Below are 27,008 nucleotides of genomic sequence, written 5' to 3' on the forward strand. Positions count from 1 at the left end.
TTCTATTGTGTACAATACACCAAAAATACTACTTACCCTTACAAACCTCTTTATCTTGCTTTTTTGTATATTTTGTTTATTTCCAGATAGGTATAGACATCTTTTAATTGTTTGTGTATACATTAGTTAAGCGATTATACATCAAATTAATTAAAGCAAAGCATGGAGAGTCTCCGACATGCATACGTGCAGTAAATGAATGAAGCCAAATGCCTCTCTCCTTTTATAGCTACAACAGCTTGAGAAATAATTTTTACCTTTACACCATGCTGTGTGTGGTTCAATTAAAATTAAAATATTTGTGGCACCTCACACCATTATTTTCTGCTAATGCAATTTTTAAGTTGCAACGAGTTGGTTTATGAATGGGGTCAAGGCTCATTTGCTTGGTGAGTTTGAGGTGCTGGCAATATTATTATTATTATTATTATTATTATTATTATCATTTATGTATTAATGTATTTATTTTGTACTTTAACAATTCAGTCGTGTTCGTCCACAATCGTCCACAATGCTGGAAAAGCATGTCTAATGTGAGGTGGTCAGGCAAAGAAAAACATTTTATGGGGATTCTTAAATTTCTTTTTTTTCCCCTTCCCCCCTCATTTTTATATGTAATAAATTATGTAGGTATCAGTATTTTATTTATGGGTTTTTTTTCATTACAGGTGAATGTCATGGTATTGACTCGAGTGGTGGTCATCACTATTTCCACAGCTAAAAGGAGGTCCATTATGCTGGCGATGGGTGCCAGTCCATTGGAACAAACCTACGAGCAAGTTAGGTACTGGCCATGAGGGGGCGCAATTTGTCCTTTTTTTAAAGATTTTTCACCAGCGCTGCAGGCCTTGGAAGAGGCGGCTGTCTTCCGAAGGCACCAGAGAAAAGGATTTGTCATTTGTAAAACAGTGAGGCTCATTCATCAAATAAGATAGAAATACATTTTGAATTGATTATATTAGTGTTGTCCATAAAATATTCATCAGTTTTGAACCACTTCAAATGCTTTCAACCCCAATGTCCCTGAATGTTTTAGGGTCTTTTACTTTTCATCAGACACATGAATTAATTCAGACAAAGTGGCTTTTTTTTCCTGCATTGACAATTAGGTAACATATTATGATATTTACAGTTTAATTTCTAAATTAATCTTACTCTATTATGAAAATTCATGTTTGCAATGCGATTCTGCTTTTTTTTTTACCCTCACACATTTTTAATAACAAATTAGGAATGTTATTTACACAAAAAGTCCACATTTACTGAAGTTTTGTACAATATTTCTACAATTTAAACGATAAAACATGGGCTGGGATGTATTTAGTTGTCCGCCTTTTTTTAATGTATTCATTTTTAACGGAATAAGCATGTTGGTAAAATAACATTTTAAAAAGAAAAATGTCAAAATTTTATATTAAGCTCTAATTCAATGTGTATTTTTTTTGGCAACATCATTTAAATTAGAGGTCATTAGAGGGTGAAAAAAATAGTGCTACACGTTTGTCTCTCTAGTCTCTACAATCAAAACGTATGGTGATTGGTCATTCAAAGTGCAGCCAAAAATCTGTTTGCAACCCATATATCCAATCAAATAAACCAACCAATCACATAAACCGTTGCAATATGAAAATAATTAGCTTGGGTTTTAAATTTTCATTGTAATTATGTGTGTAACAAATCTTGGCCTGTTTTTTTCATTCATACGTTGCCATGCAAAAACATCACAGCTGTGTTCCTGGGCTAATCTGTGTGAATCTCTCCCACATGTGATCCAGTAGATTTCCGACCAGAAGTCTTGTAAATGATTCTATTGGTGAAAATTATGTCAAAAGTGTGTATTTTTTTTCCCTCAACCTCAGCCCACCAGGCCTCACAGTAGGCACACTATAAGAATTTTCAAAGCTGCCCTTGAACCGTTTGGCACCCCTGGGTGGCAGCCATCTCGGAAACTCAAACAAATTCCTCCAATGAATAAGCCGGGGCCTGCCGCCATCCATGTCACAATTTGAACACACGCATTCACAGCTGGTGTGGTTTGGCAGTCACCTGAGTGGGAAGCTAATTCCACTCTAAACAGAATTAAATGAGATTTAAGGTGGGAAGTTGTCACCCCGTGAGTCTTCCAAGCCACACAGCCACTGTGTGGAACTGCTAGTTATTCAAGGTTGCTCAAAAATATCCTAAGAAGTAGAAAAAAATCTAGAAAAGTGTGCATAGTCATAAAAGAAGATTTGAATACCAATTGATGGTTTGCCGACATATTTAGACTCACTTGTAATTTGTGAGTGTGTTTAAAAATCATGCATGGGTACTGTATGCCTCACAATAGTGTCATATGATCACAGGGCTGCTGTTAAAGCAGTTTTGGTTCTGCTGCCCATTCTTGGATTGACGTGGCTGTGTGGTGTCCTTGTGCCATTCTCCATTGTCATGGCCTACATCTTCATCATCCTCAATTCACTACAGGTACGCACCAAACTACACAATTGCAAAGATGTTGCACCTTGCAAGCATACATAATAATAATAATATGATTATTATTATTATTGTGTTCGTATTATTTAATAAAGTGACATATTTTATAATTGAAAAAAATATCTGGATCACTATGAAATCACAAACCTGATCATGTTTAGTATTGAATATGTCATTGTAAATTGATAACACTATTCACAAGAGAAAGTGTAAAGAGAGTTACCATTTAAAATGAATGTGCATTCATACACACACTGTGTATGCTGTACTAAATTGGTACAGCTTGGCAGCATCCAGATCTCGCTTCATTGCAGGAAATGTTTGTTGTGAAAGCTCATATGATACCACATGATATTTTTGATGGTTGGTTCCACCTGTGACTATGCTGTTCACCTGTGATTAAAATTTTGAATTAGCTCAGTGTGCGAGGGGCCTTAAATATTATATTTATTTACAGTGGTAAAGTCATCATAAATAATTCCTGATAAGAAATGATTCAGAAAAAAATAGGTGTTCATGCATCATATTGGATTATACATAGTCAAATGTCGCATTGTTCTGAATTTGCAGAGATGTAAACATGCATGGTGGTTCCACACTAATCGAACTGCATAACTTCAGAATTAAATTCACCCTCCATTTGTTGCAATGCATAATAAAAATGTAAGCGCTACACAAAACTGCAACCAGAACAAAACTGAAGAGCAATTTCAAAAATATCTCTAGTTACAAACTATATCCTGCTTTTTTTGGTTTTTGTTGAAAGGTTTTCCATTATACATTCTCCTCTCGCTGGATGTACACGGACTGTCAAGGCTTTTATTTGTCAGTGGCAAAGGCTGATGCAGAAATTGGGGTAATAAAAAAAAAAGACGAAGAGATGTGGTTTTATTTTAACAGTAGAATTGCATTTGTATTGTTTGTTTGCATTATTCCTGTCATAGGCAATCTAAGGTCAATATGATTGTGCTGAGCAGAATAAATGCTTTTAGTGCTGAAATTTGAAGGATAGATTTGCCACAGATTTTTAGAGAGGGTCTATATTGCAGTCCAATTATACATTTGTTACCTTTGTGTTGCAACATTGTTGACAATTTGTTGTAAATTTGTACAGACAATTATTCCCTTAATTCTCTGATTAACCCCCCGCCCCCCCTCCCGCCCCCTCACTTTTTTTTTTCATCAAATAATTAGAAGGAATTAAGTCATGTAATTGTGAGAGGGTGGTAGTTGTTCTCAGCATCAATCTGCTGCAGTATATTTAATTGAGCTGTATTTTAAGGACATAATCAATAATGGTTTTAGCTGTTGTCTGATAATTAAGTCAAGTGTCCTACTTGACACAAATAGCCTCTTCCTTACTGCTAATATTGTTTTTCATGAAGATAATGAATGCACATGGTTCTGCTGTGCTAATTTGCCTGAATATATTGATCTTTACTCATTAGAGTAATATCATTTTTGTTTCCTGTTCTATCCATCTGTCAATCTGTTTTCTTTTATTCTTTAATCTCATTCCCTCTCATTGTTGTATTCACTGTATTTTACCCCTGTAGGCATATACTGTGGGAATGTGAGTTCTCAACACATTGACTGCCATTTCTAGAGATATACACTTTATCAGTTTGAAGTCTTCCAAGCAGAGTGCATGCTGTTTTTGCTGCAGTGATACAAGAGGTGGTCACTAAAAGCTTGAGTGTAATGGAATATAAACCTTTGGACTCATTTATCAAGGCAGGGTGAGAGCTTTGATTCAAGGCACAATCTTTTAAGGTTTGTGAGAAGATAAACACATCGCTTTCGTTTCTTGTGAATTTCAGTATTAATGATGACTTTTTGCTCTCTGCTCAACTCTATTGGCTCTATATTTTGGGCCTAGCAAAAGTTAGAAACGTGCAGTTTGAACATTGCTGACGAGCTTTGCGGCTGGTCGAAGCAACTCCTCTTTTGGTTCAGTGCGTGAGAGGCTTTGCATGGCAGAAGAAGAAAATGCTCTGTCGAAGAATATAGAGCCCTGAATGTGAGATATAAGTTTCAGCTACATATATAGGGATTGTGCATTGACTCCCACTAAAACCTGTTCAGTGACACACTGTAAAAAAAAGTGGATTACTTAAAAAAATTATAGCATTATACTGTAACCCAGGGGTCTCCAATTTTTTTTCCACCGCAAGCTACTTTTAGAAAAGCACAACAGTGAGCTACACGTTTCACAACATTTATTTTATAGCCAAACTTGTGTTACATTGCCTTTACTACAAACACAACAACAAATCAACAGTGGTCACAAATGCATACATTGGCATAAAAAAAAAATCATACTGAAATTAGTCTGAATATGCATGTACAGCCATCAAAACCATTGCCAATTAAATACACGCTCGTTCCTGATTGGCTGCTTCCTCGAGCCAGGATGTTACTTGCCGGGGCACGTAATTGATGTTAGTTGAGCGGGTAGCGCACATGGAGTCACATGGAGTAGTCGCCGGGCAGGTGGAGAAAATGGTACACTTGAGCAAAAGGGTGGACATGAGACGGGGCAGGGCACAACGAAACGAACCACACACTCACAGGCGATACCTCAACACGCTCCCGAATGTTGGGCCACTTTCCAACTCTTGAAGTGCAATGTCGAATGAGTAGTGAGCTTAAAATGACCGTTCGAATTTATGATGTAGGTACGAGGCACATAACAGAAGGACTGCAGAACGAACAAACACACACGTATGGTACTGGGGCTGGCTAACTAAATAAATGTGCAAAAAGCAAACACAAACAGCCAGACCCTGAATGAAAGCTACTGGGTTGTTTTAACTTTCGTGGCAATGGCACGCACATCTGAATCAATGTGGCAATCATGGGCTCTTATGCGCGCCGATTGGCCCGGCAAGCCGGCGACGTAGGCTACCAAAGAAGAAACATCGTCTTAAAACTAGTTGAATGGTACCTTTGCTATGGCCTCATGGAGTCTGTATCATTTTTACTGGCACTAAGCAACTTTGAGGAGAATGGTAGGAACACTGCCACACAAAAAACTACAAATGTGCTGACTGCTTTATGGCATACGTCACTCCCCCATTTCCCCATTCGTTACAAAGACAGAAGTCAATTTGAATGTAGACGCATGATTACTGCTTTCCTGGCAGGTGCTGCAAAACAACTGAAAAGTTTTTTCTGAGGAGACAAAAAAAAAAAAAGTGGAAGGGAAGCTACTCAGATAAAAGGACAGTCAAGAATCAACGTTAGCCCAGCTTTTACTCGCTGACATGACCTAAAAAAACGACACAATGCGCCTTGTCCTCATGAGAAATGTGGTCTTCCTTCAAGCATAACATTACCGCTATTGTCGCCGCAATAATCAATATAAACTGAAAGTTCCTTAGTGTTGCTTTAAGTGGGGAGTCTACTTATCTGTAAAAGTGTGAATCTTACCAGAGCAGTTTTTCGATAAAGAAATACATTATGTGAAACTTGAACAGAAATGCATGCCTAATATCCATCCATCCACCTTCGATACCGCTTATTCTCACCAGGGCTGTGTGTATATGCTGGAGCTTATTCCAGCTGACGTCAAGCCAAACGCAGGGTACATCTTAGACTGGTCACCTCCAATTAAAAGGCACATGCAAAACTGAAAATGAAAGGGAATAAAAAAAAAAAGGGTTTTATAGCATTTTTGTTGTTGTTCTTTGCCTGTCATTTTTTACTGGCCTGAGCCAAAAGCGACATAAACCTAACACGTCAAGTTTTTACTGTTGAATCAATAAAACAGATAATGTTGACATTTCATCGCGCTCAAACGTACGTTTCCACACCTCCTCTTCCCTTGTGACCAACTGTAATATGCTTCCACTATTGGACTTCTCTCAGTTGAGCTATTGCTCTACCCTGTAATCAGGCAATTTGAGTTTAAATTAACCAATGTTTATTTTTCAAGTGTGACATGTCCTGATTAAACAGTATAGCTTATTCAACATTTACAGTATATGATTATTCCTTTTCAAATTTTGAAGTGAATCTTTGCAGTACTTTTTGTATCTTAATCTATTTTAGACCAGGCACCTGCAATATCTATCTATCTATCTATTTATCTATCTATCTATCTATCTATCTATCTATCTATCTATCTATCTATCTATCTATCTATCTATCTATCTATCTATCTATCTATCTATCTATCTATCTATCTATCTATCTATCCATCCATCCATCCATCCATCCATCCATCCATCCATCCATCCATCCATCCATCCATCCATCCATCCATCCATCCATCCATTCATCCACAAGGTACTCAATCATTCAAACAAAGACAACGGCACATTTGCAAAGTTTCAGGATTCTTTTGAGTGTATTTGAACTTGCATCACGGAGTACATTTTATGAGCATCTTTACCATAAATACAGGCATGCCTCATCTACTTATCAAGTGAGAGATAAATGGCACATGTGGTGAGGGGGCAAGGGAGTATTTGCGGGGCCCATAAATCGCTCCACCGACTGTCATCCAATCTCTGGGCAATGTCATTCAAAAGTTTTGGCACTATCCATTACCTAGGTATAATAGTCTCTTGGCCCTGCGCTGTCCATCCTATTATTAGGCCATAACATCCAACTATCAACAACTTTGAGGGCGGGTGAGGTTGAGTGAAACAAGAGGTGGAAGACAACAACGAAGGGTGGTGAAGGAACTGAAGTTAGAACGAAAATGTGAAGATGTGGAAGGAGTTGTTGTCCAGAGAGACACAGTAGTTTATTTTAATTTACTTGCATGAACAATTTTAGTTTTAAAGTGACACTGTGTATTATTTAGTGCCTTCTAGTGGTGACCTAATAGAATGCAACAATTTTGAAGAACACACTACAGTGCTTTACGGAGTGAGCGAGCGAGCAGCTCGGTGAGCAGGAGCAAGAGTGGCTAGCAAGAACTTAGCTAGAGCGGCTAACAAGAGCAGTTAGCGGGAGACACTAGCAAAATCTAGCGAGAGCAAAACAGAGGGAGATAAGTGGGGAGAGCCCGAATCACGGGACTCAGCGATGACCACCTGCAGGCCTCAGCTGTGGAAGGTAAGCGGTGGTCGACCCATTGGGTCCGACACGAGCTGCAATCACCACCAGGACTAACTATGTTCACAAAGTTATTCTCCTTTAGTTATCCGCAGTAGAAAGATGGCAGCAAAACATGTCAGCCTCCTGTAAGGTACGGCACAACCTATGTAATATAATTAGTGATTACTAGACCTACGATTACATTAAAAAAAAAAAAGTACATTGATGTGATTGAACATATTTTTTGCATATTATTGAAATTAATCTTTTTTTTTTTTTTTAAGGAATGAAATATTATTTCACCACTAGATGGCACTAAATAATACACACTGACAATTTAAATAAATAAAACTATTCTAATGCTAGCATTTTATAAAGAGTTATGGGTCAAATATAACACTGGTCAACAACTTTTAAATATGTTTTTTCTTGCATGAACTTGGAAAACTGATTTAGGGCAATTTTTAATTCTCTTCAAATTTCTTATTTGAAATAAATACAATTTAAGATGTAGTTATACAAGCAGTATATGAAATGGATGGATAATCATCCATCCATCCATCCATCCAAAGCCATCCATCCATCTGTCCGTCCAGCTACATCCATCCCTTCGTCCACATCCATCCGTCCACATCCATCCATCCATTTTCTATACACTTTGTGCTGATCCTGAAATGTTGAAAAAAAAAAGCCAGATTAGTAAGAGAAATCCACACAATCAAGCACAGCAAGAACAAACTCCTTACCAAAGGCTCAAGCTGAAATTTGAAAAACTAAAGCCCCTTGATTTTGATACAGGCGTGCTGGGCACATGCGATAATGATACATTTTTAATGTTGCTAAACAAAAACATGTCCATTATGTTCTAGACTTAAAAAATAATGTAAGGATGATGAAAACTTTCAAGTTAAAGTAGTCATAGGTATAATCATGTAGATTTATTTATAAATCCATGTTTTAATTAGTGTCTTTGATAATTATGAGGTGCGGTTGAAAAACAAACAAATGCGCGACATGATTGTTTGCATTTCCATTGCCGGGGAAAATAACTTTCCCTTTGAAAAGGAGTCCTGTTTGTGTTGCTTCCTCAATTACCAGCTGCAGCATTAAAACAATATTCAAACAGGATACCAAGGTCAGACTGATTCCCACCAAGCCTCTCCGAGGTGCCACATATAATGAGGATGTTGAACAGCCTTTTTTTAAGTTGTATATTTATAGTGTTTTGTCTCAACTTGTACTTATTTTTCCTTTTTCATGTTTGCATGTTTTCTTAGATTTTTCACTTTTATGTACATATTTGAATTCAAATGAGTGTGCTGTGGTCATCATTTGTAGGATTGCATTTTTACAGACAGAATAAAGTTAATATTCTATAAAAAAAGAATAAGACTAAAATGGGTCTTTTGAAATCCTGTATTCTCGACTTGAAACAAAGAAGAAGTCAAGAAACTGTGTAATATCAGATGTGAAAAATAGAGCGCATAAACTCTTCCTGTTAAAAGAGGGGGGGGGGGGGGGTCCTACCGTTGTAAGACCCCTCCTTGTGTTAAACCTGCTGACATTTATTTGGCTTAGAATTACCTGCCTGCTCAATTTGGTAATAGTCTGTGTCATAAGAAAGCAAACCATCATTTTTGCCTGTGTCTCGCCTTACCTGTGTGTGGGTCTACACATCTTTCTGGCTTTTGAAGAACGATTTTAGTTTGAAACGACTGTAGGGAGGACTTCTGCCTTGTGAGGATTTTTTCTTGGGTCCTCACAAAGGGCAGCTGGAGTGTCAAAAATTAGGAAGATGAGGATTAGAAGTTGAAGTTTTAACCCTAGCAGATGTGCCCTTTCATCACTTTCAGAACTAATGATCTCATCGCCCTGCATCACCCTCACACCCCCTGGCATTTGACAGTGTTGGAGGGGGAACAGCCAAAATGATCAGTTTTGACACAAGGGCCACGCTATTTGTATATCCATCTCCTTTGTTGCCGTTGCTCACAGAAATCCAGTTTTGTGGGTCTACACGTATACAGTACATACATATTCAGAGTATTCACGCAGTGTTGGCTGGTTGTGATTAGGTTCCAAATTGTCCTGGTTTCTGTTACACTGCCACACTGCAGTCGATCTGTAGAATTTCTGCAGCTTTGATGCATACTTTGTGGATAATTAGTGAGAACTGGGTCAGCACAGGGCAAGAAAGCAAAACCATGTTGTTCTTCTAGTGGGTGGCAGGGAGATGGCGGGATAGAGTTGAAGTGGGGGTTAGAGTGTCGGGAGGTTAAAAGGCTGTCAAATATTAGTGCCAATTCACATTGAGACATTTTCTTTTCACTGCATTAAGGTCAAAGCAAATAAGCAGTGCTGTCTGTTCTTTTTCTAGAATCATTTGGGTAGATGGATAATGTATCATACCTATTTTGCTGTTGTTTTTTATGAATTTAAGATTTAAACCACATAGCAGAGGTAGACTTAGTATGGTATAACTTAAAGTGCAGTGGTTCTTAACCTTGTTGGAGGTACTGAACCCCGCCAGTTTCCTATGCACATTCACAGAACCCTTCTTTATTGAATATATATTTTTTTAAATTCAAGACATATAGGTATAGGGTTTTCCAGTGAACAAAATGACCAGGGTGAGCCTTTTCATCAAATGTGGCTCGCTTCACCTTGAATTCAGAAAGTGTTGTGTTCTTGTATTCCCAATTTCCATGCAGCTTAAGGAAGTGTTCCTTCAGTTTTGCTAGATAGCTAAGTGTGCTGGACTGGAATTGCAAATTATGCAGTTAGGACGCTGATGAAAAAACAAACAAACAAAAAACAACAACAAAACAAACAAAACAGCAGAGGCCCCACAAGTGAAACTTTTGAATTCATAATGCACATATTCATCCAATCACTCAATATAGTTGATATGAAGGGATAACAATAATAAAGAAATCATACGACGTACCATCACAGCAGTCACAAGTCCACTAGGGATCGCACCAAATTTCCTGAGCTAAGCTTTACAGAGCCAAGACACATATTTTAAGTGATTTTTTTTCTGTCTGTCACTATAAGTCACTGGCATAGATAGATAAATATATATTGTTTATAAATTATTTGTCAAGAATAAATTATTTTTTTAACAATGAAGTGAAATTTCATTCATTTACTGCGGCACACCATAAAAGTCCTGACGGCACACAAATTTAAAGTTAGCGAAATATCAAATCATTCATTCTGTTGAATGTTTCAGTGTCTTCATTGGTGGCTCACAATCAATTTATATTTAAATAAAAAAATCATCTCTAATCTGACAGTAAGTATGAATTTTCAAGAGTCCTCAAATTTACAGAGGTGGCAAATTCATGTCCAGAAAGTAAAAACCCTGCCACATTTTGGCTTTAGCTTCTGATGCTACCTAGCTAGCTAGCTCCCTAGCAGGTAAACGAGCACCATGGGTGCTAGCTAGCTGGGGCTAAAGCCAAATCGTGGCAGGGTTTTTACTTTCTGGACCTGGATTTACCACCTCTGCAAATTTAGCACAAGAAGAATATTTTAAGCCTACTTAGGTTACCTGGCACTAATTAATACTGTACACTCTAAATTCAGGAGGTCTTTCGTCAGCACAATGCAATGTCCATGCAGTAGTGATTTATTGACAGTAGCAGCCACTCATGTATTTAACCACAATACCAGCATTGTGTGAAAGCAAACAAAACATTGACAATGTGAGCTAAGAAACCACAGCTCAGCCAGCAGGACACTGATTGGGATAGTAGAGGGTATCGTAGTCCCCACTGGCCTCTCGCCCCTTCCTGGGGTGGCCCCTGCCTTGTCCCCTACAGATAGCTTAGGTCATTTCCTATGCACATCAGTGTGCGCAGATATATGCGCTTCCCGCTGAGTGTTTACAGCCACATGCTGATTCCTATTAATCTGCTTCTTGTCGGGACAAGGCGGAGTGTGGATCCTTGAGGGTTTGTATTGGACTCAGGCCGTAGAAGGTGGGTAAAACGTTCAGTCACACACACAGACAGGCACACACACAACCTGAAAGCCCCATCTGACAGATTGCACCAGGCCTGGTCCTCTTTTTACACTGAGCAGATGTGGTCTCACACTTGTTTTCCTTGGTAATTATCCCTCGTTAAGTGAAAGCATGTGCCAATCAAACAGCTTGGCTAGCAAGAGCTGTGCCTGAGCCAGGTTAGGGAGAGAGCGAGGGAGGTAGAGAGACCTATCATCTCATCTCCGCCTCTTTTTTAAGCACAGTGTCATTTCAGAGTCATTACTACATTAAAGGCAATCCTTGCCATGGTGTGAGAGAGCTGCAACAGCTGCACGGCTGACATTATTATCCCTCGTTTGACTTTCAAGTGGTTGCAAATTTGATGATTATAACAGTTAACACTTGTCATGTTAAATTATGGCTTTATGTCATATGTTTTTTTCTGGAATTCTGCTTTAACGTCAGCATTTTTAATTCGTTTGACCATTGTGAAGTAACTTGTTACATATTAACATAAAATGGAATCACAAAATAGGGAGCACAGTGAGGTAGTATTAGCATTTATGCCTCACAGCTGAGAGGTTCTGGGTTTGAATATTGGCTCATGCCACCCCTATGTGGAGTTTCCATGTTCTCATCATGCTTGTGTGGGGTTTCTTTGGGAACTCCAGCTTCCTCCCACATTTCAAAGCCATGTTGTTTGAGGTAACTAAAGACTTAGTCTTACATGAAATTACAAGTGTAAATTGTTGTTGTTAGAGGGTGTCTGGGTTGGTATCGGTACAGTATTTGCAATTTATAGTTTCAGATGAAGTGTCATGTACTAGAGTTCATAATAAAACCTATAGCTCAAGCCTCTCTTCATATGACTTATTAATTAACGTAATATTATTGGATGTTTGATACCCCTTTTTCCGGACCAATACCAATACTGAAATCTTGAGTAGTCACAGATACCGATACCAAGTACCGATACAACTGTAATAAAAAAAAAAATCCTGACTGTCATTGTAATGACATTTTTATGATAACGTAATACCCTCTAACATTATTGGCAACCACTTGAGGGGGTACCCCGTCTACTGCCCGAAGACAGCTGGGATAGGCTCGGGCACACCCGCGACCCATGTGGGGAACAAGCAGTTAAGAAAATGGATGGATGGATTATTGGGGGATTTATTACATTTAAAGGTGGATTTTTTTTAATCTTCAAAACTGATAATGTAGAACTTAACAGATAATGTAATATATATATATATATATATATATATATATATATATATATATATATATATATATATATATATACATTATTAGTTATTATTTGTTATATTATTTGACAGAGTTGATTTAGTGTTAAACCAACTCTGCAGAGTTAATAAAATTAAGCTCTGCCCACTTGATTACAACTGCTCTGCCGCAAATACTTCTAGGGTATGATATAATATACATAACATAAAACATTATCAGTAAATAGGGTTATTACAATATCAATCAGGTTTAAAAAAAATAAATAAAAAAAAACATTACAACATTGGGTTTTATTACGCTTTCGATCAAGTTAAGTGTAATTTGTATTACAATTTCAGGTTTTATTTTATTTTTAGGAAATGATTACATTATAGGGTGCTACAAGGGCGCCCGATGCCAGTATCGTCGTGAGTACCGATAAGGCCGGGTATCTTGGGTATCCGTACTCACTCATCTCTAGTTACATTCAATATTCCATTAACCCACATTATGTTTCAGATACTGTCAAAAAAATAGCAACTAAATTGGGCTTTGCGAAAAAAAGGGGGCAAGCGTCTACCTCCAAATAAAAGACAGTGATAGCAAAAAAGAAAAAAAAACGATGATATATGAAGTCTTCATGTCGTTGAACTACCATTCATTTTCACTTTGAGGCCCTACGAACCGTAGTGAAGTGTGATTGCATGTGACAGTCGCCAAGTCTGCCTGTTTATCATGATGGATGCACCGTGCCACTGTGGCAGTGCAGCACACAAAACGGCACTCACACAGATCTCTGATGCAGGGACAGCAGCTTTATGAAGAATCGTGATATAGAAACACACAATTTTTACAAGACAAATATGAACTAATTACATTCCATAACCAGGCGTTCACTTCATTTCTTGTATGCCATTGACTAATTATCCAATTCATGCTTTACTTGAAAGAATTGTTGGCCAAGCTATGGTGCTGTGAGGTTTAAAATTATTTTTCAACTTACTATCTTTGTCGAAACAAAAAATATTGCGGCAGCTGCTGTAAATGGACCGTAAGGCCAAGATTTATAGTGGATAGATAGCATGGATATTTGTAGAGCTCAATCCTCATACTCAAACGATGTATCAGTAAGTTCCCATGAAATACAAGGTCACATGTACAATGCAATAATAAAGCACAAGGCACACCCATTGACCATGTTTAACCCTTAAAAACGTGAAAGATGCTCTGTCTTTCCCTTTGTCTGCGTTGCTCCCACCGCCATACTTCGTGATCCTGACACATGCCATTAACCTCAACTCGCCTCAGCTCAACTGTGAGACGGGAGAGCAAAACCATCCGATAATAATACCGGTAACAATTTTTTTTTCTTTCTGTTTGGTACCCAAAAGCAACTTGTTCAGATTTTGCATATTGCATCCATTTGTCATTGCTAGTCAAGGGCACGGCTGCACAGTTTGTCAGCAGTGCAATTTTATGTTTCAGTTCAAACAGTGGTGAATATGTGTGAGTGTGTGTGTCTAAAAAATATAATTCAGTCTATTTTAAATTTGTTTTCATGGTTACAAATGTGTGCATATGAATAAGAGGACACATTTCTCTGCTCTGCCCGAGGAGTAGACCAAGGGCAAATCTTCTCTTGTTCCTTGAGCAAAATATGCACTTTTTATGGCCCCCAAAACATTGATGTATCTAGAAGCAGACGCACACGAGAAAATGATAAAGTGAGGCTTCTTCCAAGTACAAGCATGGTTTATATTGCTCCTGTTAATCATATTATGTACTGTAGGTTTAGGATTGAACCCATGCATCGCTACCAGGGACGCAAATTGGATTTTGGAACTTGGGGGGAACGGAGGGCCAAGCTTATAAATAATAACGTAAAATGATATTCAATTTGGCTACATTTGGGACCTTTTACACAGGTCACAACTCATAATTGTATCCCATTTTCTTCAAACTATATAATAATCAATATTTTATTAGGTTATTATATGTATTATATTTTATATAATAACATAATCTAAAAGTTATATATATATATATATATATATATATATATATATATATATATATTAGGGGAAAAAAAGTTTCAGTAGCATCCCCTGGACCCCTGGTTGTATGTTTCAGCAAGATTTAAGAAAAGTTGAAGAAGTAAGAGCCCAAGACCTAAAATAATTAAAATAAACATAAAAATTGCTGAAGCCATATGCTAAATCTAACAAGAAGTCCGCCTTTTTGAATTTCCTTTCAAATTTGGCCCCATTTTTGGTCTTTTATAGAGGTCACATTTTAAAGAACTCTTCCTAGAGATTTTATGCGATTATCATGAAACCGTGGTTTTTTTATATAATAATTTTCTAGATAAAAAGTAAAAGCAACAATTTGTATTTCAATAAATTCTGTTAGCATGGCGACTTTCTGTTTACTGTAAGAGATTACGTTGATGAGGACAGTCTATAATTGTGTGACAACTCACACAATTTTACACACACATCAGACTTGGCACAATTTTTTTTTTTTAAAGATTCTCGTGCCATTTTCAAAAAATTCCAATTCCAATGTGCCAGTACCCCAAATGGGCATGGGCTGCAAGGGCCCTACATAGCTGCTTGCAGCTCTATTTTCAAATGTTTTTCTGCACCATCAATTTAGATAATCTATTGAAGAATAAAGCCGAAAAGACTAATGCTACCATGCTGCCGTCAAACTCATCCAGCCATGCCTTTATGGACCGCACTGAAGGTCAGAAGAGGGCCTTTCCAAACTGTTCCCATGCAGTTGGAAGCATAGATGTGTCACAATCGTCGTGGTAAAATGTGGAATTAAGATTTAGGGAGAACTAACTGATTGAGATTAACCCCTGATAATTTCATTAAATGAAATAAATAAACTCATTTGCTCCCAAAGACGTCTTTATAAAAAAAATTAAAAAAAATGTTTTATGCTAGAGCATACAGAAGGCTTTGATGCAGCCTCTGAACTGAAGAGAATGGTTGAAGCAATAGTAGTTATTACAAAAACGGCCAGCAGGTGGCAGCAGAGTATAAGAGATCAACCAGGGCCATGTTCCAAAAAGCTCTTTCCCCACTGTTTGATTTGTGAATAATGATGCAATTTAGCTATATTCTAATGCTAATTGCCGTAAAACAGAACAGATAGAAAATAAAAAATCCTGATGAAAGAAGAGGCTGATCTTTCTTTTGGTAGGTTCCATGTTTTTATAGCAAAAGAATACAATATTCTGTTGGCCTTGCAAAATCAATCAAAATCCAGTAAAACAGCCAGGAGCGAAGGGGGTTGATTCAGTGAAAATGACTGGGAGTGAATGAGTTTTGACAGTTTAAAAGTTGAAGATATAGGCAGGTGATCAATTACTGTAAATTGTAAACTTTAAAATATATTCCTCTTTCATGTCTAATGTGCCTAGCTTACGTACAATAAAAGAATGCGTGTTCATGAGTTATGTTCAGAAGAATACGATGTCCAGCTGCTGTTGCCAAGTTTTCCTCCTGTTCAACAGTTTTTTTTCCCCTTCTATCAGTGGGAAAACTTAGTGGTTAAAACACCCGGGGATTGACAGTGAAAGCACATACACTTTGACAAGGGGGTGCCCCAGAATGGCTTCTTGGATACCTTAGTATTGTTAATTAAACAGCTCCGTGCATCAGCAGAACACTTTGCCTCACCAATTCAAAGACTCTTTCTTTGACCCATGTGCAGAATCTTTGTATCGGTTTTCTACAGCTATGTTTTGCTTGGCGCTTTAGGCACGCCAACCCTAAATTGTCTTGTTTAAAAGCTAGTTTGTTTACAGTCCGCTTTCTCTCGCTCTCAATAGCACACTCTCCATCCCATTACCACATGTGCCTAGTGCAGCTTTTTTCAAAGGGGCATTTTTAAAACCCATTGGTCTCCCAACAAGTTAAATTTATGTAAACATCTTAGAATTATGCTAACGTATGTAGCAACAAATGGAATCAACCTCTCATTCCCACGCAGCCTCTGTCATCCGGGTTTATTTAATCATTAACACACGTAAAGGCGAGCGCTCATCTGTTATTGCTTCAATAACGTTTGTCGGTGTGATGTAAAATCAATATGACACACTGACTCAATGCTAGAGCGACGGCAAACGTCATTTGTCATCGACAGGCAATGAAAATATACAATTGATTTTAGTCCATTTCAATCCGCAACCTCCACCGTTTATTGCTCTTTTGTGGTAGCAGAAGAAAGAAGTGGAAGAAAAGGGAATTTCAAAATGACGATGGAAGGACAACCTTGCCAAGCCCAATTAATCTTAAAGAAAGGGACTGTGATGTTTTGAGGGCATGTGTATTGTATTTTTGTCAACATGCCCTGCCAGTAAAACGGAGAGATAAATGGTGGAGCTGTGCTCATTGATGAGATGCTTTTTTGCTGCTGATTGTTAAATATATTTTCATACTTATGCACTGTGTGTTTTTTTGTTTATTAGATTTTATTTTGTATTGTTTGTGTGTTTAGTTTCAATATTTTCTCAAAATCAAAACACTTTATAAATGAATGAAACTATCAACGATACTAAATGAATGAAATAGTTGTGGTCTACTGTACATTTCGTCCAACTCCCTTTGTACACTATATGCAGTTATATTGAAGACGTGGGACTCCAGCTTACATCTGTGGGTCATTGACGGATACGTTTGTCCGATGATGCACATTTTATATGAATTATCCCCCCCAAAAATCGTATTCTTATCTCTCAGCATACTAATTAGCAAGTGCAGTACTACTTATTAGAACCTAAGCAATTGACATCACAGATACTGACTGAAATATATATTTAGGTCAAATTGTCCAAACTATGGACAATCGTCGATTTTGCAGCAAAAAATGATATTTGCCACAAATAATTTTGTTTTGTATACTGTAGAGCTTTTGTAAATGGGTCATTGACAGGTAAGTTTTTCCGATGATGCCCATTTTATGAATTATCATGCTGTGCGACCAAGAAGAAATAACCAATTTAGGACTTTTATTTTGAAATATATTTAAAGACACAAGTTTGTATTCTCCACAAGACAGTCAAGAACTCAGGTTTGTACTGTCTCACAAGTACGTCAAATATTTAGCTTTTTAGCAACTGATACGTAGTGGTCATATTTGGACATAATAGGGTAGGAACTAGAAAACGGAACTTTTCTTTGTTTTCTTTGGTCCTTCCTCGGGTCTCCTGACGGCGGTGTTCGGTTTAGGTGAACGGTATGGGATTTTTTTTAAATAGTTTTTTTTTTAACTAACGAATACACACACACTCGCACGCACGCACGCACGCACACACGCACATACACATTCACATACTCACCCACATACAAAAAAAAAATAGTAATAAAGAAAAAAGAGCAATGATGATGACATTACCGAATGAACAATACTGAGCTCTTTAAAAAAAAAAAATTAATAAAAAAAAAAATAAATAAAATAAATAAAAAATAAAAAAGGGTAGGAACTAGAAAAAAAATGTCCAACAAATATATATTTTCATTACAATTTTACTTGTGTGGCTACCAGCTAGCTTGTTTTAGATGGCTAAATGTTAGCCTCATAACTTTGATTCAAGTTGAAAATATTATGTGGTGCGACCAACCATCATCTGTCGAGACCATTGTAGAAAGCTTTGCATGATAGATGTATGCCCTAAATTATAGATGTCCTAAATTGTGGATGAAAGTAAAATTGTAGATAATTACGGAAATGTGAAAATGCCAATCAAACATACTGGCGAGTATGTTCGAACATACTTGTAGGCTAAATGGTACAAACATAGCATACATTTTCATAATGCTATAGGGCATTACTTGCACATGCGTGAGTGAAAAACAACACTTTTTTTTTTGAAGCATTTGGCCCACATTATACCAATCCATTCGAAAAGAAAAGAAAAAAAGAAAATATGATTTATTATGCATGCATGATTTAGGTTCAAAATGTTTATGATTTATTTAATTACCCTGTGGCATTATTGCAAAATATGCTGTTTGTAGCATTTAGCCTACAAGTACGTTCTAATGTACTCATATGTTTAAGCGTATTTGCAAGTATGTTTGAATGTATTTGCGAGTACTTTCAAAAGTATTTAAATACGTTCAAATGTACTCGCTACTCAAAAATGTCTACTCCACATTGGTTTGGTAGTAAGGCTTGGTATCGATTCTAACTTCCTCAATCAATTTGATTTTGATTCACAAGAGTTCAGTTCGATTCGATTTTGATTTTTTTCAATTCGATTCCATTCACTTCACTTAAATCCGATATCGATTAATTATGGAACATCAAGTCTTCTTAAATATCACGGACATGATAAAAACTACACAAACATTAAATTCCAAATTAAATTTTGCGGAATCAGTAACTAGTTAAATGATTTAGTGTTGTAATCATTTAAGTGTTACACAAACATTGGCATCATCAAGGATGAGATGAAAATATTAACCTAATTTTAACTCAATAATTGTGAATATAAATTTAAAATATTCAATATTGTCTTAAAGTGCAATAAGTCAGGTATTTTATAAATGTAAGAAATACTTTTAAATTCATGTAAACAGTAAATGTCAAGAAAACAGCAAAGTACCAAAAAATCATTGGCCTTTAAAATTAAATTTTCTCATGAATTGATGGGAAAAGGAGATATTAAAATATTCATGGATTTATGAATCAATATCAGGCTCGAAAAGGAAAATCTATTTGATATGGATCGTTCGATTGTTTTTAAACCCAGCCCTATTCGTTAGATAATAGTAAATAACAATAAAGAATATATTTATAATAAATGAACTGTCCTGGGTCTGGTCAAATCCTTAACCGTCAATGACCGTTGTGCATTCTGCTTTGTCTGTCAGAGTTACTGTTGTGTTTTGTCGCCTCTGGCGTGTGAGGACCTAAGTTGTGTCGATGGTAGCGAGCAACATCTGTTTTGGGCTTGTTGTTCCTCTTGGCTGCTTTTCAATTGGATTTCCTCAAGCAGGGCCAAAAGCTGTCACCTCTGCCAGGCTGTGTTAGTGATCACTGCCGGCCCCTATATTAAGTAGGTGGTTCAGGGCTAAGCTAATAACTCTCCCTCCTCTCCTGAGCCATCGCACACCAATACTGTGTTTTCACCAGCATCAACGTGTGTGTGTTCTATCCCGCTCTAAGTATAGACCCAGTAGTGGCACACTGACTTGGGGGTCTCCACTCAACGTGACAACTGAGTTGAGTGCTTGTGGGTCTCCTAATAGTTCCTCTCAAAGAATGGCCAACATGCTGTTATATTTAAGACACATGTAATGAGACTCACGTCTCATCAGTCCATAGAAAATAAAATTCCACCATAAGTATTGGAAATCATTTACAAGATTTGTTGTTGTAGTTTTGTAAAAGTAAGGCAAGCCTTCTGTTCTTTTTGGTCAGCAGTGGTTTTCGCCTTGGAACCTTTTGCCCATTCTTATTGCTGAGTCATAAACACTGACTTTGACAGAGGCACGTGAAGCCTGCAGTTCTTTAGATGTGTTCCGGGGGTCCTTTGTGGCCTCCTGCATGAGTTGACACTGTGGTCTTGGGGTCATTTTCGTAGGTCGGCCACTTCTGGAACTTTCACCACTCTTCCATTTTTTTTTCTTCATTTGTGGATGATGGCTCTCACAGTGATTGGCTGGAGTCCTAAAGCTTTTGAAATTATTATTATTATTTTAACCCTTAACAGACCGATAACAGTTGCATATGAAGTGCTTTATTTATAAGTTTGATCGATTGATATGTCAATTACTTTATTTCTCATCTGTTCTTGAATTTCTTAGTATAGTAGCATTTTGAGCTCTTTGGATCACATTTTTTTCAGATAGATTTTATGTAAGTGATTTCTTAATTGAAGAGATCTGGAGGTAATCAGGCTTGGTTGTGATCAGTGTAAATGAACTCAGCTTTTTGACAAATGTGATTAGCTAGAGTTAAGACATGATTTAACAAGTGGGGCAATTCATTTTTCCACTTTGATCCAGGTAACTGAATATGTTTTCCCTTAACTCATTCATTCCCAGCCATTTTCTTCGAAGCAACCCCCTTCGCTCCCAGCTGTTTTACTGGATTTTGACTGATTTTGCAAGGCCCACAGAATATTGTGTTCTATTGCTATAAAAACCTACCAAAATAAAGATTAGAGTCTCTTCTTTCATCAGGAAAAAAAGTAGATTTGTATCTCTTTCCTTTTTGTAGCAATTAGCACTAGAATATCGCAAAGTTTCATCAATATTCACAGTGAAGAAAATAGCTTTTTTGCAACATGGCCCTGGTTGATCTCTTATACTCTGCTGCCACGTTCTGGCCATTTTTTTGGTAATAACTAACATTGCTTTAAGTGACCTCTTCAGGTCAGTGCCTTCTGTATGCTCTAGCGCCCCCCCCCCCCAAAAAAAAAATTATAATCAAATATTTACAATAGGACATATTATTTTTTGGGAGCAAATGAGCTTGAATACAATCACCATTTGAAAATTGCATTTTACATGTACCTGGTTATCTGATTGATTGTCTGATATTCTCTTATCTTCAACATTAAAGTGGGGAAACTGCCAAAAAAATAAAAAAATCATAGCATTATATCTGTATATCATAATTGTTTTTACATTGTTATTTTATTTTATTGCTCATTGATTGTCTTGGCTTGCCTGAATGGTCCATTTAGAACACCCACTAACCAAATCTGGTTATTTGGCCATGTGGCTCGTAAAGACAGCAATAAAATACCACAGCTGCACTGATTACATCACTATGAACCCAGAAATTGCAGCGTAAAGATTTAGCATTCGTTTGCAATTAGTTTTACTTATACAGCCTATGTTTCACCATGATCTCACATGTATGTTGTATTTTATAGGCTGATTGAAGGCATTTTGTCTTCCTTTTTGTTCTGTCCATTAAAACCATCACATCCTGTCCCTTGGTTGTGGGTGTGAAAGCGTGCACGGGGAGGTGTTTATCTCATCAAATTGACAGCAGAGCAGCCTGGCTGTCTACCTGCCTGTTTGTCTGGCTTCATGTGGTCTTGCCAGCTTCTCTGGCCAGCTGGAGCCGTTAGACAGGGGCGAATATGAACCCAGGACCTGCATAGCATCAACTCAGTGCTTCACAGCACTGACAGATACTTTGATTTGACATGTCATGAGCAGTTAAAGTGAAAGTTATGTATACATGTTAATTAAACTGTTTATGCATGAAGGGGTCAGAGACATTAGCAAGTCCCAGTGCAGAAGTGTGAATTTCTTGTCTTTTTTCCTCCATCACAGCATTTTCACCTCCTCTGTCTCTCATTTCCGTAATGATTACCAGGTGTAAGAGCTAAAATTTTCCTCCCCCTTTTTTGCCAAGTAGGGATGCAGATAGCTCTATTTGTGAAAAATGGCTCAAGTGTTTGAATCTAGGCTGGGATTTTTGACATTGGGTTTAAGTTGAAATAGATCCCTTCAAAGTACCTAGAGGTTGTGGTCTTTAGCTCTGTAGAAAAGAAGGATTGTTCCAGTGAAATAAATATATTTTAAAAAAGAGGTGAAAAATTATATACATTTTTTCACATTAAAGTACAAATAATTGAGATACTCTAATGTGGTTGCACAAGTGTGCACACCCTCTTATTACTGTCAATAGCGCAGAGCACATGAAATTGAGTGTGGAGTGCCCCAAGGCTCAATTGTAGGTCCAATTTTTTTAAATCTATATATGATTCCCCTTGGGGTATGTCATCAGGAGACATGGCATCAGCTTCTTCCACTGTTATGCAGGTGACACACAGCTGTTTTTTCTTCTGTCAATTGATGATTTTTATTTATGTAAAGCAAGTGTTGCATTTTTAACTATTTTACTGCCATACGTTATCCAAAAAGACAACCCCCTCAGCAGAAAAAAAATGTTTCTACCTTATTCTGTTCTTTTGTAATCACCATTTGAAAATAGGTAATTTGATCGACACCAAGCGAAAATGGAAAAAATAAGAAGAAAACAAGCTTTATGTGAAAAGATACATTTTCTGCACAACAGTGACTTTGACACTAACATTTTTTTTTGTTTAGTGACACTGTCAATTAGATTTAATATAACAAACGCTTTGATGATTCACGTCATCCTTGAAAACGTTCTATTTCCTAAGATCCGCCATGTTTTGCCCCCCCCCCTTTTTTTTTTTGGGTGGTTAAAGAGTTGATGTATGAAAAGAGCTATACAAATAAAGTTTGATTTGATAAATCCCTCCTGCTTGACTTACGGCCCAAGTAGTAGTTTGCGCTGACAGCCTGTGCTTGTGTGACATAATGTGGAAGTGACGTCAAGAGACGAGCATGCATGTAAATGAGCTTATAAACACACTTCTCCATTTGTGTGCATTTTTGTGGCTTTAAAAAAAAATACATTAAACAAACAAGGCAATGTGGACATACTTTTTTTTCTACACAGGGCCTGAGACTTTTTGTGATTATGGGCTAAACAAATAAATTAGACTTGACTTGATAACATTACTTGACTTGAAGTAATTTCACAGAAGTGTGGGTCAAACTGAGCACTGAGAAGTAAATTCTTTATTGTTGCACCAAATATAATTGTCTGTGTTGCATTGCATTGCACCACTCTCTGTGGAATGTTTGTTTTTGGTCAAACACAATGTTTGCTAGATTGAACTTTTTAAACATACAATTGTTCCGTAATTAGTTGGCTGCTAATTAATTTATGCTGTGTTGTTTGATGTGCAGTATAGCAATATTTTGAAAGCCACTGTGCTCATCCTTTGCATAAATTTGTACCATTTGCTAGAGAGTTCAAAAGAAACAGGACTTGGTTCAGAAAAGTGCACACACATTTAAATAATGTGCCCCAATTTTATTTGTGTTTGTTTATAGTGGGAATATTAATGAATTAACATTTTAAACAATCCATCATTATGGTTGTGCTGCCACTTATTTTTAACTCAATTATTCTCTAATAGACCACTTTTCTTAATGTGCGCGTGATGTGCTTCCCACTTTGTTCACTGTACAACATAAGATTAATTACAAATATGAGCGATGATCAAAAACATGGTAATCAAATGGAAACAATGAGTTGGGAATTGCACTTGTAATGCAATACAATCGGGTATCTGTGCCAATTATGTGCCAAATGTGTGTGCTTGTGTACGTGCACACGACATGCACAGTATGTTAGCATGCACATTACATTATACACTTATATACAATGATATACTTTATGTACACTAAAAACAGTTAGATCAAAAATAACACAACAATGGGTCAAAAATGGACCGATCCTCTACTTGGGTCTATTTGACCCAATTTTGAGTCAAGAAATGGGTATTTTAGTGTAAAACATAAAAATTGGTCAGATCCTTGACTTGGGTCAACAAATTGGGTCATTTTGTATAAAACAACTTAGAAAGTTGGGTTAAATTGACCCATGAAGTGGATTGGTTCATTTTTTTAAAATCCATAATTGGGTTACTTTTGACCTAACTGTTTTTAGAGTGTATATTTTTTTCTTTCTACTTTATATTCTTGTCACCATAATTCTTAATTGGTACTAAGGATGTTGAATACTGCTTTTTTCTTCTTCAGACTGATAGTACTCAACTCTTGTGTACTTGATACCATTCGTAATTTTAATGTATAAAATATTCCCAAAAGAAACGACGACAGATGATTTTACAGCAAAACCGATGTAGCCTTTTTCCTTAAAATTGCATGAAATTAATTGACGTTTTCTATACAATTCATTTCAAAATGTTGGCTTATGGTTTTATTGATCATATAAACAAACATAAAGAAAACACAAAACACATTACAAGTTAAAAATATAAATTGAAGTAAAAAAAAAACAAGAATAGGAAGAAAGAAAAGAGTTTATATGTTCTAAAGGGGTAGGAGGAAGTTAAAAATGTATGTTCATTTCATTCTTTTAAAGGGGACAGAGAGAAGTAAAACTTATGATATCTGCCCCTGATCAACACACCAAAAAAAAGATTATAAAACAGCCGGGAGCGAAGGGGGTCGCTTCAGTGAAAATGGCTACGAGTGAATGAGTTATATACATATGTGAGTATGTTCAAGCATAGTTGCGAGTATGCTCGGACATATTTGCGAGTATTTGCAAGAGTGGTATCGAATATGTCTTATGACTATTGGTACCTTTTTGTATTATTGGCTTGAAATTCTTTTTCAACGGACCTTGATCATTTCTTTTTCAGGTTGTGCCACGGAAAGAGATGTGCAATACATGTAACAGTTCCTTTTTTTTGTGAAGTGGATCCAGATGATTGTGATGCCGTCCCACTCTTTCTGTTGACCTTTTATTGGAGTTCACCCACCTTTTCATGGTCCTTCTTTTGTGTCCATTTCCAGCGAGGCTACAGGTTTACAGTACGGCCCCAAGACGAATGCGCAAGCTTGTACGTACAAAGGCTTCCAATACAAAACCAAGTATTTCTCTGTGACGAAAAGTGCAGCGTTTATGCATTCAAGGGCAGCGTATTGTTGGGTTCAGGGTGCAAACCGGCGAGTCCTTTCAACACAAAATATCTTCCTTTATGTGTCATCTTTTTCATTATGCTTCTTCTCCTCTCCCATTCTCTGTTCTCCTCCAATGGATTTCCTTGATGGTTTTGACGGGCTCGGGTTGCTCTCTTTTTGTATGTACATGTTTTTGTGCATCTCTTTGAGATCTGGCATTGTGTGCGCTTACACATAACTCTGTATTGAAAAAAGAAGAAAAAAGAAGAAGTGTAGCTCTACTTTGGGTTTGAATGTTTTGGGAGAAGGTTGGAATGAGGGCCGCCGCTATTGTAGAGGATACAAAGCGGGGCACAGTTTGTACAAGCTCGCTTGTGATTTCATAAAACTGCTCATCATTCCAGTCATTACGGCTGATTTGTATATATTTTTTGTATTCATAAGAGAGAAAACAAGTGTAACAACTTTGTCCTCCCATCTTATTACCCCTCTCCCTTTGTCTGTTTGCAGGGCCTGTTCATCTTCCTGATATATGGGGTGTACAACACAGAGGTAAGTCTGCATTGTGTTTCAAGGCTGTCGCAGTGAATGAGAGAAATGACAAGTTTCTGATGGGCTCCATGGTTAAAAGCTGTGCAAATGCGTGCGTGCGTGCGTGCGTGCGTGCGTATGAGACGCTCGGAGCGCTGAGACGGAAGGGAGGGGGGGACGTCTCTTCCACGCCAGCGTCCCGCTGCCCTTCATGCTTGGACTAACTTATATGCATCCGAGTCCGACCATTAAACACTGACACGGCGTCGTTCTCAGCCACTCATTGCTCACCTACATTGCCTAATATTTCACTGCCTCTTTAAGTTTTTAAACTCACGGCCCTCCATTTAGAATCCTGACAAAGCCGTTGGTCGGCCGACCGGACGGCGCTTTGCCGGGTCCCGAGCGAGCGGAAGACGGAGGAAGAAACGTGCAATGAAGGACTGAGGACATATCATAGTGAGACGCGGCATTATTACCATTTAGATAAGGCCTGCTGGCGTACTGGCAACACGCACCTCATGAAAATCACTCTTGGTCAAAAATGGAAAAACGCAACTTTTAAGACAGTCCCTTGTCTTTTTGTATCATTTCTTAACTGTACTTGCTGTCCTAAATCCAACTAATAACAAAAAAAATGATTAAATGATTAATCGACAGCTAATCAATTATCAAATTGAGGATTTTTTAAAATAAGCAATTAATCGTTTCAAATATTTTTTTTAATTTAAAATTGTACAAATTGCCAGTTCTGTAGTCGTCCATGAAATCGGACTGATTTGCTGATAATTACTTTTACTTTGGAAAACAATGATCAATATTTTTGGCTGCTGTTCTCTCGTTACAAACCAAACTATAGTAACTGAATCATATTTAATTTATGTTTTCGCACTGTCAATTTGAAATAATGTCCTGCTTTTGAAAAACGGGCTGAAAATGTAATCATTTTTTAAAAAATCCGATTCATTGGTTAATCGAAAAGGTAATTGACCGATTAAACTACTGTATATGGTAATCCAGTCTGTTTTTCCCTTTACCATTAGTACTCGCATCAAAACAAATACCTTTTATGTAATACGGTATCATAAAGATATCTGGGTCAGATATTAATATGTTTCTTGGCACTTTGATTACATATCTAGAAGGTTTTTGGCTGGTAATGGTCATTCATTAGTCTACTTACTATCCATGACTCGCAGCCTTCTTGACATTGTCTTTGAGGT

The 27,008-nt window shown here is 37.2% G+C and overlaps 1 protein-coding gene across 2 annotated transcripts in view; it reads left to right on the top strand.

The window, feature by feature from the left end:
- Window positions 1–27,008, top strand: part of LOC147165729 (adhesion G protein-coupled receptor D2) — an 85,221-nt gene that overhangs the window by 13,173 nt on the left and 45,040 nt on the right. For both annotated transcript variants that reach the window (XM_086088930.1, XM_086088931.1), the window contains exons 18-20: window positions 669–784; window positions 2,346–2,466; window positions 25,765–25,806. In XM_086088930.1, the coding sequence (XP_085945056.1) occupies window positions 669–784; window positions 2,346–2,466; window positions 25,765–25,806 (279 nt within the window). The remainder of the gene's footprint in view (window positions 1–668; window positions 785–2,345; window positions 2,467–25,764; window positions 25,807–27,008) is intronic.

This window comes from Leptonotus elevatus, chromosome 11 (genome assembly GCF_054856555.1).
Source record: "Leptonotus elevatus isolate MCC_2025b chromosome 11, RoL_Lele_1.0, whole genome shotgun sequence".
NCBI lineage: Eukaryota > Metazoa > Chordata > Actinopteri > Syngnathiformes > Syngnathidae > Leptonotus > Leptonotus elevatus.